Source organism: Rhamphochromis sp. 'chilingali', assembly GCF_963969265.1.
Source record: "Rhamphochromis sp. 'chilingali' genome assembly, chromosome: 20".
NCBI lineage: Eukaryota > Metazoa > Chordata > Actinopteri > Cichliformes > Cichlidae > Rhamphochromis > Rhamphochromis sp. 'chilingali'.
In genome coordinates, this window is record NC_137947.1 from 32,272,740 (window position 1) to 32,292,527 (window position 19,788).

General features: G+C 46.7%; 1 protein-coding gene across 1 annotated transcript; it reads left to right on the forward strand.

The window, feature by feature from the left end:
* Positions 1–59: 59 nt before the first annotated feature.
* Positions 60–19,376, forward strand: acss1 (acyl-CoA synthetase short chain family member 1). Its single transcript, XM_080868217.1, has 14 exons — positions 60–512; positions 5,243–5,339; positions 7,257–7,456; positions 11,410–11,585; positions 11,662–11,814; positions 12,857–13,004; positions 14,206–14,343; positions 14,497–14,589; positions 15,746–15,858; positions 17,546–17,672; positions 17,751–17,878; positions 18,120–18,183; positions 18,509–18,630; positions 18,914–19,376. The coding sequence occupies exons 1-14, from the start codon at positions 209–211 to the stop codon at positions 19,097–19,099; spliced, it is 2,049 nt and encodes a 682-aa protein (XP_080724343.1). The 5' UTR covers positions 60–208; the 3' UTR covers positions 19,100–19,376.
* Positions 19,377–19,788: the final 412 nt, after the last annotated feature.

A 19,788-nucleotide genomic window follows, 5' to 3' on the forward strand; every position in this document is an offset into this window, starting at 1 on the left:
AAGTTCAGAATTTCATTTTAACTCTTCAATCCAAAACTCAGACTTCAGGTATAATTATGTTCATAACGGATGCTGGAGCACCGAAACTCGGCACTACTGTTCCTCCATACCTGCTGCACCTGGACACACCTGAGGGGTGGGAGGGCCGAGGGGCCGGCTCTGAGGAGCGGAGGTGTTCCGGTCTCACAGCTGACCGCTCAGGATCGCCATGGCCGCGCGCAGCAGGGGGTCCGGGCTCTTCTGGGCCGCGCTGAGCCGCCGCAGGGCTCCGGGACCCAGCAGGTGTCTGTCCTACCAGCCTCACGCTCCTGCCCCCGGGACCTGGAGCACCGAGCTGTCCCGGCTCTCCCACGGGGACCTGTACCGCCTCTCCGTCACGGACCCGGATCGGTTCTGGGGGGCCGCCGCCGCCGACAGGCTCCGCTGGGTGGAACCGTTCCACCGGGTCCGGGATTGCGACCTGAGCAGCGGGAGGATCGGCTGGTTCCTGGGAGGAAAGCTCAACGTGTCCGGTGAGTTTCCCGTCGATCAATAACCTGATCGATCCCGATATTTAATCCGAGTTCCTCCGTCGTGCTCAGTCAAACTTCCCGCTGTCGGAGAGTCGGTCACGTTTCCTGCGCGTGCCAGTCAATAACACGCTGATAACTGTTATTAATCAGTGATCGATACTGAGCGCAGGAGCCCTGAACTCCTCTGTGCGGGGAGCCAGTGTCTGCACCAGACTTCATTCAAAATGTGCCTGATTTTACTCGCCTGTGTGCGCGGCTGTTTGTGCGCTTCAGTCAAAGTTTGTAATGAAGAAAAAGCCGAACGGAGCCAAACTTCAGTCAGATTTTCACCTTTTTTAACTTCCGCTGTTTCCACACTAATCTCCCATCAATCAGTAACAACGGTGCTGCTGCAGCTAGCAGCCCTTCTGTTTTTACTCCTTGGCTTATGACACAGTCTGACCCTGATTTTATTGTTTTAAATGTAATGCTCATCGTCATTTTCTATGCTATTTTATTATTGTTTTTGCTATTTGTGCTAATTTTATTATTTTAAATGACATTTTAATAATCATTTTATTTTCCATTTTAATACATATATTAATATTATTATTATTATTTTTTCTTATTCTTTAACATGTTCAATGTATCACTTTTGGCATGTCAAGTGTTCAGCACTTTGTGTTCAGCTGGGGGCTGATCTGAAAGTGCTATATAAATAAATTGCTTGCTTGCTTTAAGTACATTTACTGATGTGTTTAAATGTTTTATCTGATTAAGTATAAGTCAGTAGTTTTGTACCTTGATTTTCTCTGGACTGTGTTTGATGCTTTAGTGAAAAAATAAAGCCTGCAGGAAATGTAAAGGACTCTGTGGGTCTGCAGCTCTGATGAAGAGGCTAAATGAAGGTTTTGTTGTCACGCAGTTTGATCATTGAGGCCTGAGCTCAGTTTGAAACCTCACAGTCTCACAGTCGGAGCTGCTGGTGTAATGATGGTGGGGGTGTGATGGGGGTGTTCTTTTGTTGCTGATCAGTCACAGTTTAAAGCTCTGGCCCGTCTGAGTGTTTGTACGGCGGCTCCTAATGAGGCCAGAAAAAACTCACCAGACGTCATTCAGAAATGTGTCCGTTTGTTCTGTGGCTCGGACCGAAACACATTTAAAGGTTAATAATGGCTCTGCTTTCAGACCAAACTTTATTCATGCAGACAGTCATGTGTTTTTGCACATGAATGAATCCTTTTAAACAAACGCATGTTAGCGATCATGTGGGCGTGTCTGTTTCTGTGTTAATGCATGTGAGTACATATAATGATCATAAAATGAAGGCAAAGTTCAGTCCTGTGCCGCAGGCTTCTCATCATGTATTCACCTTTTTATGAATACGCACATCTCCTCATGTGGTCGTTTGTTTCCGTTTTTTTACCACACCCATTACTTCCATGTCGCTGGGCGGAGCCACTGCTGCTGACTGAGCTGATAATGAGCTGTTGGCACAAGGAGGAGGCGTGGTCTGGAGGAATGTGCATGGCTGATAACACAGCGAGAGCTCTCAGTTCGGCCTCTGATTCTGCACACACTCACCTGGACTTCATCCAAACCGGATCATACCCTCAAGTGGTGCCGTTTTATATTCAACAGGTCAAAGGTCACCTTTACTGTCACCTGATTATGTTTCAGACCATAACTGCAGAAACTGGTGACCCCTGAAGCTCAGCTCAAGCCCACATGTCAGTAATACACCTGTCAATAAGACACCTGATGAATGCTGTTCATAGACTTCAGCACAATCATTCCTCAGCACCTGATTGTTAAACTGAGCCTGCTGGGCCTGAACACCTCTCTCTGCACCTGGATCCTGACGCAGAGGCCTCAGACAATCTGGATCAACAGCATCTCCAACACCACCACACTGAGCGACTGTGGTGGATCTCATCAGCAAGAACGAGTCAGCATACAGAGAGGAGGCGCAACAGCTGACGGACTGGTGTCGAGTCAACAACCTGTCTCTGAATGTGGACAAAACAAAAGAGATGATTGTTGACTTCAGGAAAGCACGGAGAGATCACTGTCCACTGAACATCGATGGATCCTCTGCGGAGGTCGTCAAGAGCACCAGATTTCTTGGTGTCCACCTGGTAGAGAACCTCTCCTGGTCCCTCAACACCAGCTCCATAACTAAGAAGCCCCAGCAGCGTCTCTACTTCCTGAGGAAGCTGAGGGAAGCCCATCTCCCTCCTGCCATTCTCACCACCTTCTGCAGAGCGACTATCGAGAGCGTCCTGAGCAGCTGCATCACTGTCTGAATGGTAACTGCACCGTATCGGATCACAATGCTCTACAACGGATAGTGAGCGCAGCTGAGAAGATCATTGGAGCCTCTCTTCCCTCCATCACAGACACCTATCACACCTGCTCCATCTGCAAAGCCACCAGCATCATGGAGGACGCCACACACCCCTCACCGAGGAACAGCTTCTTCCCCCAAATCGTCAGACTCCTGAACACTCCGTGACTGGACTGACACAGTTACATTCTGCTCAGTCTTTTGCACATTTCTATTGCACGCTTGTGTCTAATGTTGCACTGTTGTTGTGGTTTTGCACATTTGCACTTCATGCAGTCCCGTGCTGATTGTCTGCACCAGGGTGTTGGAGGAACTCTGTCTCAGTTCACTGTGTACTGAACCACTGCACACGGTCAAAATTACAATAAAGCCACTTCACCTGATCAGTAACACACCTGCAGGGGCAGGGGGAGGAGCTGGCTGTTTCTGATGTTCAGATGTTTCTGCTTCAGTGTTTGCAGCAGAGGTTATTGTTGCTGTCACTGCTGTGCTTGTTGATCTTTATTGATACGATTTGATAGAAATCAAGATTTAGTCAGTGGACTGTTTGTTTATTGGGTTAAATAAGAGTCAGCGATCAGACTGGAAGTTTCATATGTTATCTTACTGTGTGCATGTTAGTGTGTAAACACATGACAGTAAGTAACTGAGACAGTGCTGTGAGTAATTACAATACTAATGGTTTACTGAGTATCTGCCTCTCTGCAGGGTGTGACCTGACTGCGTTTCTCTCTTTATCCTCCTCTGTTGTTTTTCTCTCTCTCATGATAATCCAATAATAATCCAATAATAATCCAATAATATTCCAATAATGCCGGCTGGAGGATTTCTCTCCAATCTGATTGGATGCTTTTCTTTTCTGTTCCTGCTCTTTGTTACATAAATGACTTTGTAAAGCTGCTGCGTGACAGGATCTGCAGGTTTAAGCCCATTTTCAGATTAATGTTCAATCAGAACATAAATGAAGACGCTCTGCATCACACGATGTGTTTGCAGCACTTTGCATCAGATACAGAATTAATCATTAGAGGATCTGAGAGATGCTGACGCCACAAAACACGAGGGATAGAGGACACAGGTGCAGCTGCAGGATTTGAAGGTTTCACGATAAACTGAAACCTGATGAGATAAAACGAGTAAATATAGGAGTGTGATGATGTTTGGCACACTGGCTTGAATCCTGTCTTCTTAAAGATTATTAAACAATGAAGAGAAACATTTGTTTCCTCAGCTTCAAACGTTTGCTTAGTAGAATTAATCGTATTTTATTCAGTCAGTTTCTGTATGAAATCCACCTCCGTGGCTTAAAATCCAGAAGCAAAGTGAGCAAAGTGAAATATTGGCGGTGTGATTTTCACCACAAACACCATCTCTGAGACTCTGGGAGCACTCAGAGTCAGACCGGTCTGTAAATCTATCAGTGCGTAACCTTCAGACCTCCATCAGACGTTCCTGTAGCTGCTGACGGGACTAAGCAGCCGTGAGGAGGAATTCTGGATTCTGAATTCTGGAGCTGCATTGAGCCATCCAGGGCTGAAAAAGAAAGCCTTAAACCTGCAGTTTTTCTAGTGTCCAGCAGAGGCAGCGGTGAGTCAACATATTCACAGCCTGATACACAAACATTTCTGGTTTCTGTAGATAATTTACCCCCATAACACCTCTACAGGTGTAGCATGTAGGACTGACTATTAGGGGTGTGGCCTCTTTGACTAACAGGTGCCTCAGGTCGTAGAGCGTTAGAGAGTTCTGAGGTTGTGAACTTGCGTTCTGCTCTGGTTTTAGTTGAGTTTGATTTCCACATTCGTCACTGCTCTTTAGCTCCGCGTATTTCCAGGGTTTATTCCCTGTAGTTCGCAGCCTTCCCTTGTGGGGGTTTTGGGTCTCTGTGGTCAGTGCCGTCCTGTTTTGTGTTGGTTCTGGGTTTTCTTTGGGTCTCTTGTATAAATAGGCTCAGTCTCCCCGTGCCGTTGTCTCTGTTTGCCGTCCTCATTTGTGTCCAGCCTCGAGTTTTTGCAGCTGCCTTGTCTGTGACACGTTTGTATTTTTGGCTTTAAAAGGTTCACTTTGTGCTGTTTCTGCTCACGTTTGGAGTCACCAGTCTGCTAAATGATAACAAGGGACCTGGAAATGATCGGAGATACTGGGACAGTGCATGAAATGTTTAAAGCTTATTCTCCTGGTGCTGAACAAAAACTCAACACTTTTATTTTTGCTCCCATTTATCATGAGCTGAACTCAAAGATCTGAAACATTTTCTACAAAAACAAAGACCCATGACTCTCAGATGTTGTTCACAGATCTGTGTAAATCTGTGTGAGCACTGTGTGATCTGAATCTGATTTTTATGTTTGATAAAAAGTTTAGTTTGTTGAAGCTTCAGTTTGAGTCGCTGTCTGTCTGTCAGTGAACTGCCTGGATGTCCACGTGGAAAAACATCCGGACCGAGTGGCTCTGATCTGGGAACAAGATGAACCCGGCACTGAGGTGAAGGTCACCTACAGGTAAGAACACCTGTTATCATTTAATCAGCTGTACTGATAGAAATCAAGCCATGACCTCCCTCTATGCAGATGACACCGCTCTTTATCTTATCAGCACGCAGCAAAGCCACAGAGGTGTTGGAGCAACGTAAAGGTGGAGCAGGTGTTTCTGCTGTGCATCTTCACCTGGCTCCAGAAACCTCAGCTGTCAGCAGCTTCACTTTGCAGGGTTTCAGTTACAGCTGTGATGGTCTGATTGATATATTCAGCTTAGAGTCTCTCCGCCAACAGCATGGGAGCTAACCAAAGGAGATAACCAAATCCAAACACAGCAAAGTCCAACTGGAATAACATCATCTCGAAGTGAACAAAGATTACACAGCAAGAAACACCAGGCAGGATGTAAAACTAGAAGGATGCACAACAGAAGATTAACCTTCAAAGTAAAACAGGAAGTAACCACAATGACTCTAGAGCTGTGTCCCAAAACGTCCTGCGACTAGTGATGTGTTGGTCGCGAACGAAACGGCTCTGAGAGCCGACTCGTTCACTCTTTGAAGTGAATGATGCGAGCAGTGGGGTTTTTTTTTTCTCTCACCCTCTCTCTCGCACTTTCTTTCCCGCCTCACTCCGGACGCAGGAGGTGGCTGGGGAAAGGGAGGTCTGGGCTTCTCTGCTTGGGCTGCTGCCCCCGCGACCCGGCCCCGGAGAAGCAGAAGAAAATGGATCGATGGATGGATAGAAGTTAGCAGGACGTTAGCTCGCTAGTTTCCACCTAAACATGATATAGCATGTTCTTTATGAAAAGTTAAAACGTACAGCTCTGCTGTCACTTTCAACATAAAGGAAGACAGAAAAGTAAACAGCAGTGACGTCTGTAGGGTTACTGAAGTTGGGCTAGCTGGTAGATAATGATGTGCTACGTGACCGCTAGCGACACAGCTATGTTAGCATAAACACAGTGAAGCTGGAGGATGAACGCTAACAATTTTCCACTTGATAAAAGTTAACGTGAAGGTTCCTGATGGTTAGGGACAAATGCAATCGCATGGCAGGATGCTGTAAACGGACCAAACTTCAGTCAGGAGAACAACTGAGATAATCCATCCACAATACGAGGTTAGTCATTCATATACTGCTGCATGGGCTGGGCTGTAGTTACATCATAAGGGTTTAAAACTGAGCTTTAAAATGAACAGTGGTGATAAAAACAGAGGCCGACAGTGATCACTGACTGTTTTTAGTGGCTTGTTCAGATTAAACAGAACAAGATACAAAACATGAAAACATGTTAAAAACACAACAGCCTTAATAAACAGAGCAGTTTGGACCCAGGGTTCATACGTCATCACTTAAAGACCGGATATTTTTAGGGTGCTGCACTCGAATTTACAGGTTCAGCTTTCAGAACGGTCACGGTGGGAGTCATACTCCTTCGTTATGTCGTAGCCACACCTGAACCTGCACCACCCTAACCTACACCTGTCTGCAAATGTAATAGCCTGTGGTGACTGATTGGCCTTTGGTTAGGTGCCTCCAAGTTAGTTATCTCCCGTTTCCAGCCTCTCCTTCTGATATCCTTTCTGAAGACAGGAACTCCACTGCCAACTAGTGTTTTGGAGGTGACATTGACACAGCCACACCAAGCACAGGTATGCACGGAGTGGCGCCATTGAACATGACACAGGTTCAGCTCTCATCAGGTGATGGTTCTCACCAGCTGTTAATTGTTTCCTCCCATGTCCTGCTGTCTGATTAGTCCTGTTTCATGTAAGGGGAGGAGCTAAAGCAGCTGGTTTTAGACGTATGATGAACTCAGACAAAGAAGGATTATTTCAAACTACGAGTCATGCAAAGCCACTCTTCCCTTTGAGAATAAATACACAAAGCTGGAAATAATCAGCCACCTTCATCATCCTCACTCTGTCTGACCTGCAGGGAGCTGCTGGAGACAACTTGCCGCCTTGCCAACGCCCTGAAGAGTCACGGGATCAACAAAGGTGACCGAGTGGCCATTTATATGCCCGTGTCTCCGCTGGCGGTGGCAGCCATGTTGGCGTGTGCCCGTATCGGCGCGGTGCACACCGTGGTGTTTGCCGGATTCAGCTCTGATGCTCTAGCAGGAAGGATCCAAGATGGTGAGTACACCTCTTTCATCATCATCATCAGCCCTCTGATGTCAGCCCCTCAGAAAATTCATTCCTGCCAAAGAGACGAAACACACAGAAGTCATTGTTGTTATTGATATTTTCATTATGATGAATTCTTTGGGTCTCTAAGGAAAGATGAGCTTTGAGGAGGTGAGGTGAAAATGGATGTTAAAGTTGTTTCAGCAGGTGCAGATCACCAACAAACAGACATGTAAAGGTGCTTCATTCATTCATGTTAGGAACGCTGACACACTGAGGGAGTAATGATTTGATCCACAACATGAACCAAGAACGCACTGCACGATTCCTCTGAGCAAACTTACAGATTCAGCAGTCCTTACCTGTTCCACAGACCAGAGGAAACCTGATAGATGTCACCAAGGCTGGACTGGGACAAAAAATCGGCCCGGGCATTTTGACTAGAGACCGGCCCACCAGGATAAAGATTGAAAATGTGACGTCATTCAGGGGTAAAACCGCAAAGGATTCTGGGAACTTGTGGCAAGAGGTACTAGCGCACGCAGGCTTTCAATTGAACTCAGTTACACAGCGATAAAAAGAAACAAAAAATGGCAAGAAGCTGTTGTATTATTAACTGCAACAGCCGGTCGCATGACAGCCACGGGAAGCCGATCGTTTTTTTTTAATCGGATTACGTCGTTGAAGAGAAATGTTTTAAGCCATGTTTCCGAAGTAAGAGCCGACGGATGGTCTGGATATACCAAATATAACGTCTCAGAACACTCCAGCTCACAGGTTAGTCTGCTCCAAGCATTTCCACAGAGGTCAGTCTGCTGTTGTAGTTAATACGTAATTTTTCTTAACATAATTGGTGATATAGGTTACAAGCAAGTCTGGCGCTGAACAGAAATTGTCGCTATGCTCCTTTATTTATTGTGCATAAATAGTGAATTGTCCTGACACAATATTGCGTTTCGCTTCTGTTATTATGGTACATTGACAAAAACATGTACTTTTATTCACAGGATAAAACAGTTGTTTTGTATCACTAATTGTCCAGTACGATTACAGCATACAGTATTATTGTCACTGCTACATTTCTGTGATGCTACCAGAAATTATTTCTACTACTAATTAATTACCGTTGAGCTCAAAGGTTATATTAATAAACGGTTAACGAATGTGTATTTATGACGACGATTTGTGAGACTGGTAAACTTACCTTTGTTCGTACGATGGTCTTTCGTTCTACACGGTGCATTTCAAGGTCCTGCACCCATCCGTCGGTAAACTGTACCTGGGCTTGTTGCAGTGACCTGAAGTTACTAAACTTCATGAGTGTATGCACTCACTCCAAGAACCGTATAATTATAAATATGAGCGTGGTGAAAGTTGGGCAGCACGCTGTGTGCTCGTAAGGGTCTGACCCTTTCACTCCTTTGATTTTTTCCTCGTATCTTTTCTTTGTCTTTTCGTCGAGTCTGTCTTTGTACGGACCGGCATTGTTCTCCTTTTGTTTTGTACATTCCTTTTTTGTGCGGCAAAGAAAAAACAAGAAGGCATTGGAACCGGAGAATGAACGTTTTGCGGTGCTGCAAATGCTTGCATTTGATGCGGTACTTGGATTGTTTTGCCACGAGTTCCCGGCATGCAATGCGCGAAAATCACGTGATTGCTAAACAAGGGGGCGGGTGCATCCGGCCTCCTCGGCTGTAATTGGTCCAGCCCAGAGTCGCTCATGACCAATTGGCCAATCCAACACCTTTCATTATATATACCCTTCATAAAAAAAAATAAAAAAAAATCCATCGGCCCATAAAAACAAAAAATCGCCAGCAGCCCACCGGGCAAATGCCCGGTGGGCTGCTGGCTGCTGGCCAGTCCAGCTATGGATGTCACTAACCTGCACGCATGTGGAGCACAGCTTGAAAGGCCGGATCGCGACCTTTCCTCAGCCACTCGAGGAAAATCTCAAACACCTCATTATTAGAAACGTCGGTGTAAGCACGCCTGCAGTGCATGAAGTCATCATGTGACCTCTGCTGTGGGCAGAGGTCATCATCTTCATCACCACAGAGATGGTTCCTGATGATGCGTCGTTTGCTCCACATTCAGTCACTGAACAAAGAAGAAACCAGAGAAGAAGTTCGCAGCAGGAACGTGGAACGCACCTGAAACAAAGCAGGTGATGAGTCGCGTCGGGCTGTGTGTGAGACCAACAGAGCTTCATGAACTAGAACATGTTCCCGTTCAGATCGCGTTTCTTCAGCCTCACGGTTCCTTTGTGGTCACATATTTGTCGATGATGCCAAATAGGTAAAAGTTCCCTGTCAGGAGGCGGGGTATGGCTAGGGTTAGAGACTGAACCCTGAGCTTCCCTCGATCCTTCCATCAGAGCGAGCGGTACGAGTGTCGGTCTCCTAGCGTCTATATTGTTGTCGACTCCTGCACCGCTCACCGGTGACCATGGGATGATCACGGGTAATAAACCGTATGAGACCCTAATTCAAAGCTCCCGAGGGCATCCTAGATCCGCTGCTGTATTTCACACATGGAGTCATGTTAAACCTTTACCCTGTGGGCTGCTGCTGAACCTCACCTGGCTGAACAGGTGACCTGTATGCTGCCAGACCATTTCCTGCATGTCAGTCCCCCACGCTCTCTGTGCGATCTAATCTCTCACAAAGACTGAACATTTAAAGCTCTGACTGTTCGATTCCCGCAGAATCACACAGAGTCATTTTTAGCTTGTGGTGCGTCTGGTCTGACAGCAGGCGGAGGGTTCAGGGACGTGGAGGTCAGCCTCACCGTCCAGGGATGTGTTTTGGAAACAAATCAGTGAAGCGTGGCGTTTCAGGAGTAGCAATAAAACCCAACGGTCGTTTGAACCGACAGCAGCAGGAAATGAGGAAACCAGCGATTCTTCTGTCCTCTGAATCTTTTTAGGGTTTCTCTGAGTTTCTGCAGTTATTTCTCAGTTTTTTTCTTGGTGCAGATTTAAGAAGCAAATCCTCGTCAGACTCATGCTGCTGGTAAATTTACCAAAACATATTTTTTCAGCCAATCCCTGCCTCCTTCCAGCGTCCTCTGTGGCTGATGGCTGAATAAGCGCAAACAGGGCAGTGCAACTTTCTGTTATTGCATATTTGATGCTCCTTTGCATTAAATCTGGGATTATCTGCAGATTGTGAGCTGAGAGCGGAAGTTTGTCTGGACTTCAACAGTTTCTTCACATGAACCAAAACCAGCAGCAGAACACACTCGCTTTAGTCAGAGCCAACCTGCCCTCCGACCTCTGGCACAGACGCAGCAACGTTTTATCACCAGACTCTTATATTTTTATGCAGTTCAAAGGTTGACTCTGGATCGTTTTCAGCCACAGTTTGACTTCCTGTTGACAGATTTTCACTGTCGGACACAAAAACACATTTAAATGTAAACATTCAGAGAATTATGATATTAGTAATCGTGACAATAATGAACATTTTAAAGCTGACAGGATCAAACTTTCTCTACAACCAACATCTGTGAAGCAGCTCAGGGCTCGGATTCAACTGTAAAACTTTCAAATGAGATGAAATTCCACAAAAACAAAATGAGGCAGCTCACAACGTCAGACACACAAACAGTGTCTGTGACACACACACTCACAGTCCATTCATAAAGCAGATTAACTGTAATACCCCTCAGAGGAACGTCTGTTAATGAATAACAACATTTGACGAGTGAAAAGTGAGTTTCTAAAGTCATACAAGAGAAGAAGAAGTGCTCAGTGTGTGCTCCTCAGGTAACAGATCAGGTGACGTCACATGTCAAACACCTGGGAGTGATCTCTGACTTTACTGATTCTCCTGAGTGTGACCGCGGGGAAACTTTTAAAAGAAGCAATAAAGTGAAATGAAAGAGGACCTGGGGTTGAGCCCTGAGGAACTCCACTTCATCATTAAATCATGACAAACTGTCCCTCTGCTGCTCTCCAGCTGGCTGTAAAGCTGTGATCACCTTTAATGAAGGTGTGAGAGGAGGCCGGGTCATCCAGCTCAAAGCCACCGTGGACGCCGCGGTAAAGACCTGTCCCTCCGTCCAGCACGTCTTCGTCTGTCAGAGGACTGAGACGCCGGTGGTGATGGGAGAGAGGGACGTCCAGCTGGAGGAGGTGAGATCGATACTTTATCGATACAATCTGAATATTGAATTGTTGATCAGCGTTTGAGCTCCGTGTCGTGTTGCAGGCGATGTCCTCTCAGCCGGCCGTCTGTGCCCCCGAGGCTCTCGACAGCGAGGACCTCCTCTTCCTGCTCTACACGTCGGGCAGCACGGGCAAACCGAAGGGCGTCGTCCACACACAGGCGGGATACCTGCTGTACGCATCCCTGACACTCCAGGTACTCGTCCTCTTCCTAAAATGTTCTGTATGGAGGTTCTGAGGAACGTCAGCAGGAGAACGATATTTCATATTTCCAGGGCAAAAATCTTTAGGGCAGAGTTCAGGTGCAGAGGTCAGTGCAGGTTCTCCTCTCTGGCGTCAGGTGCCAACTTTTGATTGGCTGCAGGCATGATTTCTATGTCAGCGATTTGAAACTTGTTCTAACGATGTTTGCAGAGTTGAGAATAACTGAGACGTTGTTCTCAGTGGGGGGGGGCAGGGGGGGTTCTCCTCCCTCCCTCACCCTCCTCTGGCAGGACGTTTGATAAAGTTTCGTGTTTTTGAATGGGCTGTTTGTGTCCTTGAAGACAAAGCAGAGCAATTACATAACAGGCCTCACCGGCGAGGAGGAAGAAGAGGGTGATGATGAAGAGCGAGCCTGCCTCTGAAAAGCTTTAAATTAGCCTTTATTGAGACATCCGCTTCCTCTGCATGTGTCACATGATGACCTGATGTTGTTGTTCATGATTGAATATAAACATAACACCCCCCCCCCCCCCCCCCACACACACACACACACACACACACACACACACACACACACACACACACACACACCTCCATGTCTGCCAAATATTTATCAGTGCTAATTTCTAAAGCTGCTTAGCGGCTCAGAGTTTTTGGCTCGCTGGTTGTTTGGATGTGAAACAGAGCAAAAGCTGATTTATGTGAAAAAGGAGCGACGAGCACTAATGTGTGTGTGTATCGGGGAGGGGGGGGTGTTTGTGGTTGAAACGCTTCAGATCAGCTGCTTCAGCCGCTCAGCTACAAACACTTTTCATTTAATGTGTCACACTCAGTTTATATGTGGAGCACCAAAAGTGCCAAATTTACTCATAAATGACAGAACAAATGTGTCTATTATCCTTTATTCTTTATTCTCCAAAAGTTGATTGTGTTCATCTGGACGTAGCGTTTTGTGGGAGAAACGTTTCGTCACTCATCCAGGTGACTTCTTCAGTCTCAGCTGACTGCAGGTTTCCCCGACCTTATTGTTACAGCACGTGTTTGATTACCGGGACGGCGACGTGTTCGGCTGCGTGGCAGACGTCGGCTGGATTACGGGACACAGCTACGTGGTGTATGGCCCGCTGTGCAACGGCGCCACCACCGTCCTGTTTGAGAGCACACCTGTTTATCCAAATCCAGGTAAGAGTAACACGTGAAGCTCATGAAGCTCCGCCCTCTCCTCACAGGTGACCTCAAGGAAGTACAACCAGGTGTTCTAGGCTTTAGTGACTCATTAAAGGTGTTTTATTACCTGCACAGGCAGCTTATCGCACCTCCATTGTTTTATTACCGTACTTCCTCTGTTTTCTCAAACATCTGTGACCTCAAAGAGGCGCCACAAGGTGAATGTGATTTTATAGTCATGTTGTGGTCTTGTTTGATAGGTGCAGAAGTAAGTGTAAGTGTTAGTAAGTACTCCAGACATTTAATCCCCAGCTGTGGTTTATATTCCTCTTAATTATTTTAAATACATTTTATTTAATTTATATAGCATAAAATCACAATACTCACCTGAAGGGTGTTGTAAGGTAAAGACCCTGAGGTGCTCCAGTATCCAGGTGCGATACATAATCTTTCAGGGTATTTCTGCAGTTTTAATTCCTGTTGGGGATGCCCATTGGAAATCAGCGAGGAGGCGTCCTGGTCAGATGATGAACGGGGAGAGCCTTGGAGTAGAACAACAGCTCCTCTGTACTGGTCTCTTTGGTTGTCGGCTGCGGTGGTTCACACATCAGGGGTTCAGGCATCTCATCTGGCCTGGGAACACATCAGGATCTCTGAGGAGGAGCTTCTGGGGAGAAGGACATTTGGAATATGGATGGATGGATGGATGGCGTGCAGATGGATGATGGACGGATGGATGGATGGATGATGGGTGGATGGATGGATGGTTGGATGGATGGATGGATGGATGGATGGATGGATGGCGTGCAGATGGATGATGGACGGATGGATGGATGGATGATGGGTGGATGGATGGATGGTTGGATGGATGGATGGATGGATGGATGGCGGGCAGATGGATGGATGGATGTTAATGGAGTGATGAATGTTAGACTACTGTGGATTTTTTACCCCTGGGTTTTGACTGCAGGTGTTTGGTGTCTCTGTTTCAAACAAAGTTTTAATACTCGGCATGTTTTCAGCTCAGTCATGTGACTGAAACGTCATGTGACTGAAACGTCATGTGACTGAAACGTCATGTGACTGAAACGTCTTGTGACTGAAACGTCATGTGACTGAAACGTCATGTGACTGAAACGTCATGTGACTGAGCTGAAAGCATGTCGTGTATTCTGTATTTCATATTTCCACATGTTCGTTTCTGTGGTTCCTTCAGGCAGGTACTGGGAAACCGTCGAGCGTCTGAGGATCAGCCAGTTTTACGGCGCTCCGACAGCTTTGCGACTGCTTCTGAAGTACAGCGAGAGCTGGGTGAAGAAGTACGACCGCTCGTCTCTGAGGACGCTCGGATCAGGTTGGACGGTTTTATCAGATTTCAGCCAAAATATCAGATCTGAGTGTTCTGGGGAGAAATATCTACGCACTACATGTCAACAAAGTTAGTTTTATAACCTGAGTTTCATTATTAAACTTAGAAGTACTAACGTGTGTGTGTGTGCGTTTACAGTGGGAGAGCCCATTAACCACGAGGCCTGGCACTGGTTTCACAGTGTTGTGGGAGAGGGGCGGTGCCCTTTAGTGGACACCTGGTGGCAGACAGGTGAGACTCAGCCACACACTGTTATCAGCGAGTGCTCACCTGACTTTTGCATGATTTCTAATCGTCGATGAACGATAGCGCCAGGGTTTCCAGGCCTTTGGTTGGTTCATAAAAATGATCAGTAGCAAAAATAAAGCCTTCAGTCTTACCTAAGCTCAGCTGTGAGAAGCAGCAGAACGATGGGGCTCAGGTGTGTCTCTGCTGCTCGACGGCCCAGAGGCAGGGCTGGTCTGGCCAGGTCGCACACACAGGTGTGCCGAGTGGGCGTTCCCTGTCACAGCCGAGGCGTTCGCTGCACAAGGGTTTAGAGGGAAACGGCACGTTGTTTATTTACAGTTTGAATCGACGATTTGAAGGTGTGAGCAGCGTCTGCGGGTCCTGAAATTATGACAACAAACACTGGAAATATTCTTGATCGCATCGTTGCTCACACATTTAGAAAACATGCGCTAGCTTTATTATTAAGTTTCATTTCCAAGAACTCAGAAAGTCATTCGTAGAGCGTCTGAACTGATTCCTTCAGCTCGGTTTACGAGGACGAAATTCGCTGACTGTTTCACTGACGGCTCCACAACCGTTGATTTCACGGAAACGTTACCAAATTCAATTAAAAACAGCGTGCCTGGGTGTTTGCTGTGGAGTCGGCGGTCGGGTTTAATTCCTGGAAGTTTTCTGGTCTCTTTGTTTGTGGCGCTGATCCGACTCTAAGTCCGTCTGATTCTCTCTTTAGTGAAGCCTTTACCCTAATTTGAACGATTAGCAGCGGAACATCTGCAGCTCTGCAGAAAATGAATTAAGATCAAATCCTGCACACTTTATGCCCCGACCCCCCCTGCAGCCTCACAGAAACCCCCCCCGGGATGAGACGGTGCAGGATCACCGACAGCAGGGCGCGTGTGACCTAATTCCTCGACAATCACGACACCGAGTGTCCGAGAGTGTGTTTTTAAATCGGACTTTAAACTCTCTGCCAGCTGCTTCTGACTCTTAAAAGGAGGAAAATCCCAATAAATTAAGAAATTAAAGGAAATTAAAGCTGCAGTCAGAGGCGACCTCTGAGGCCATCTGGTGGTGGCGGGGGGTAGAAAGCATGGAACGCATCAGCAGTGTCCTCTGTGATAACCTCACAGCGGCGTGATGTTTCTGTCCCCCCCAGAGACCGGCGGAGTCTGCATCGCCCCACGCCCGGCTGACGAAGGAGCGCCCATCGTTCCAGCGATGGCCATGAGGCCGTTTTTTGGTATCCAGCCCGTCCTGATGGGAGAGAAGGTGAGCTGCTGTCTCTGCTCTTTATATTGTACCTGTGTTGACTTAACACTGCCATGCATCCGGCAGGCAAAGAGGCCACGCCCCCAGTCATGCTAACGTTCAGCCTAATACAATTCAAACAGGCGATTATCATGAAACTCTCACTTATAATGAAACGATCAGACGAGCACGCGTGACGAGCTGAAGGGTCACGCGGCAGATAAATAAAACACAGACTTCAGTGTTCCAGCCTGGGAGGAGCTGTTAGGGTCATATGGGTCCAGGTGTGAGTCGGGGCTCAGTCACCTGGGAGGGGGTCTCGGGACCACCTCTGAGGTGACAACACTACAGGTTGCATACCTGGAGGTATCTGGCATGAGAGGGGAAGCGTCTTTAAGAACCCAAACAAAGAGGTTAAGGTGGGCTCATCGTGAGCCCCATGAACCTGTGACCTGTGACCCCGGTTGACCTTCAGAACTCGAAGCATCATACAAAGAACAGAATCGATTCAGATGAAGCGTGACGATAAAACTGTTTGCAATGAGCAGCAGGGGGCAGCTCCGCAGGTCTGATCATCTGTGAGCATCCTGTGAGTGACCTCTGACCTCAGCGAACGTTTTAATGATGAAACAGGAAGTCCATGTTGGAGCCAATGGTCCCGTCAGAGTCAGAGAGGAGCAGGAAGCATCATTACGTACTGAATGAAGCAGCTGTTCAGAGACGGACCTGCTGATGAAGCTGTTTGCAGCCTCACATCAATCCTGCGTCTCATTAACCGCGCTCAGACCTTCAGATGGACGAGCCTTCCAGTGACACCCTCTCTTTAATCTCTCCATTAAGACGGCGCCGCAGCATCTGTTTGCTTTGATTAACAGACTTTCGGACTCCGATCGCCACGTCTCCAAATTAATTATCCACTCGTTAAAGAGGCGTAATCTGCGGATGTTGAGGGTTTTTCATCAGAGAGGACTCAATTAGATTAGACCTCCTTCAGCTCCTCATCCTCGAGGTCACTTTCACTCCAATCCTCTCAGAGTTTAGCCGCTGGTTGTCCGGGATTTAACCGGACCACTTACAGTGGCGTCGCTGTCAGGGTGGAGACGTGAGACGTTAGAGAGCAGAATGAACTGGAGGGGACCCGTTCCCTATTTTCTGAGTGTCTGAGTTGTTTACTGGAAATTGTTCAATAACATTAAAAAGTCTCCAGCAGCACAGACACGCTCCACGGGTCCAGTTCAGGGTGGAGCTAGCATCCACCTGTTAGTCAGAGAGGCCACGCCCCTAATAATGCAAACTTTAGTCCTTCATACAGTAAAAAACAGGTTCCTGTATCAGGCTGTAACCATGGGAGTCTGTGGGGATCACTCCTGCCTCTGCTGGAGGTTAGAGAAACTGCAGGTTTGAGGTTGAGAAATGGAAATAATTCAAATAAAAATAACTTGAGTGGTCTTCGGTCTGTTAACCTTCTTTGAACGATGTCAAGAGCTTGTAGACTGACCAAACTGCTTGTTGTGATGTTTGTTGTTTTTAGTTTTTTTAAAGTGTGGCTCTTTTCAGTTTTGAGGGTGAGCCGAGATTTGACTTCCTTCTTCTTTGGCTGTGAGAAATAAAACTGCATAGACTGCAAAGAAGCACATGTTATCAGCTGCTTTTAAACTGGCCTCTGTCATCAGTTTGTGTGTCCTGCTGTTGTGTTGTTGTTGACCAGGGCGAGCAGCTGTCAGGTAACGACATCACCGGAGCGCTGTGCATCAGTCAGCCATGGCCGGGGATTGCTCGGAGCATCTACGGCGACCACCAGAGATTCGTCGACACGTATTTCAAACCGTATCCTGGTCAGTGCTACAGCGTAAACCCTGGCCGTCTGTAGTTTTGTAGAGTCACCGTCTGAGAGCCGCGTTTTTTTATTTCAGGGTTTTACTTCAGCGGCGATGGAGCCTACCGCTCAGAGGACGGTTTCTACCAGATAACGGGCCGCATGGATGATGTCATCAATGTGAGCGGTCACCGCCTCGGCACGGCTGAGATCGAGGACGCTCTGGTGAGACGCACACAGGCCTCAGAAACGTGCCAAGTATTACTCTCTTTAAACCTTTGAGCACATTTGAAGGATTTTGAAGGATCTGACCCCGAGGTCAAGGTCACAGGTCAAGTTTTCTGAAAATCACGTGGAAGCCATCAGTCGAGAACGAGGCGACGTAGGAGATTGATATGGATACCACAGGTGCATCTTCAATATTTGTGATTTCGAGCAGCTGACACGCATGTGCTCTTCCCTGCAGGACGAACATCCAGCTGTTCCAGAAACAGCTGTCATAGGAATCCCACATGACATCAAAGGAGAAGGTAAGGACACGAGGAAGGAGGGAAGGAAGGGGAGAGATGAAAAAGCCTGATTGGTTTTATTAATGATGATGACATCAAGCGCATGAGACTCTGCTGCCCCCTGCTGGGCCGTCACTGAGTCTGCAGGCAGAGTCAGAAACGTAGAGAAACAAGTCAGAGTGCTGAGGGGCAGTGCAACTGTCCAGTCAGAAGATTTAGGTCTGATTCCAGATGTTTGTCGAAGTTTACACTGAGAGTGTGTGTGTGTGTGTGTGTGTGTGTGTGTGTGTGTGTGTGTGTGTGTGTGTGTGTGTGTGTGTGTGTGTGTGTGTGTGCGCGCCCTCAGTGCCTTTTGCCTTCGTGGTTTTAAAGGAGGACCTCAGTGATGACGCTCCCGCCGTGCTGCAGCAGCTCAGAGACCTCGTCGCCACCAAGATCGCCAAATACGCCGTCCCCGAGCACTTCCTGGTCAGTGTGTGTCTGAACTCGCCTCCACACCCCTCAGCAGGAAACAGGAAGTACCAGAAACAACAACAAACAGGAAGATTTACATAAATATTTAGCTGTGATCTGGAATATTTACATTCATATATTCTGATTGTTTCCTGCTTCGGTCCGTTTTACAAAACCAAAACGTTTTTCTTCTTCTTCATTTGTAATTTGTCGGTTGATTATATTATTGATCACATTATTTGCTGGCGTTCAGCTATGTCGTCCAATCAGAGCTCAGTTTGCCACTCTTGTCTGTCAGGTGGTGACGCGGCTGCCGAAGACCCGCTCAGGTAAGATCATGAGGCGGATCCTGAGGAAGGTTGCCATGGAAACAACTGAGGATCTCGGCGACGTGTCGACTTTGGACGACCCGTCCGTTGTCAAGGAGATCATAGAGGCCCACGAAGCGTACAGAAAGCAGAGACAGGAGGAGAAGAAGAAGTAGAAGAATTAGGAGGGAGGTGGGCGGGGTGTCACGTACAGGTGAAGGCTCTGCTCCAATCAGGAGCAGTGCGGCAGTCAGTGCCGCTGCTGATTGGAGGAAGAAAGACGCCGAGACACTGAGGGCGGTTTTCTCTCGTTACCAATGGATCCAACTTTTAAATGATTTTATTTTATTTCTTCATGTCATCTTAAATTCAGCATATTTATAGTCTGAAATCTCAAACTGTGCAATTAAGCAATGATGATGTAAATACACAGAAATAAACAGTAAACGTTCACATCGGTCTGTGTGCTTTTATTTATTTAAGGTTGGAACAACATCAAATTAGTTTTAACCATAAAACAGTAAAGATCTTAAATCTGTTTTAGATTCTGTAAATTTGACTTTGTAAATAAAAAATATCTATACAGACAAAACATATGATCAAAAATAAGAATTCTCAGCTTTCTGGGTGTAAGGGGAAGACTTTTCTTGTTTTATTATTATTAGTTACAAGATTTTAGATATATATCTTTGCATTTCAAAATGAAATATAATGCAACAAGATTGTAACAGCAGTAGGAAAGAGCAGTAACAAGAGTAGGACAGCTAAGCTAATTATGGCTAAACATTTGGAATTTAATGAAAGCAAAAATTGACCTTGCAAAGATGGATAGGTTTATTTAGAAAGTCAGCTATTTACATTTAGT

Bases quoted from the DNA above. Each gene is read 5' to 3' on its own strand.
- acss1 (XM_080868217.1), top strand. From the start codon at position 209: ATGGCCGCGCGCAGCAGGGGGTCCGGGCTCTTCTGGGCCGCGCTGAGC. The intron at 13,005-14,205 runs GTAAGAGTAACA...TGGTTCCTTCAG, and splicing joins ACCTGTTTATCCAAATCCAG to GCAGGTACTGGGAAACCGTC. The intron at 18,184-18,508 runs GTAAGGACACGA...GCGCGCCCTCAG, and splicing joins ACATGACATCAAAGGAGAAG to TGCCTTTTGCCTTCGTGGTT.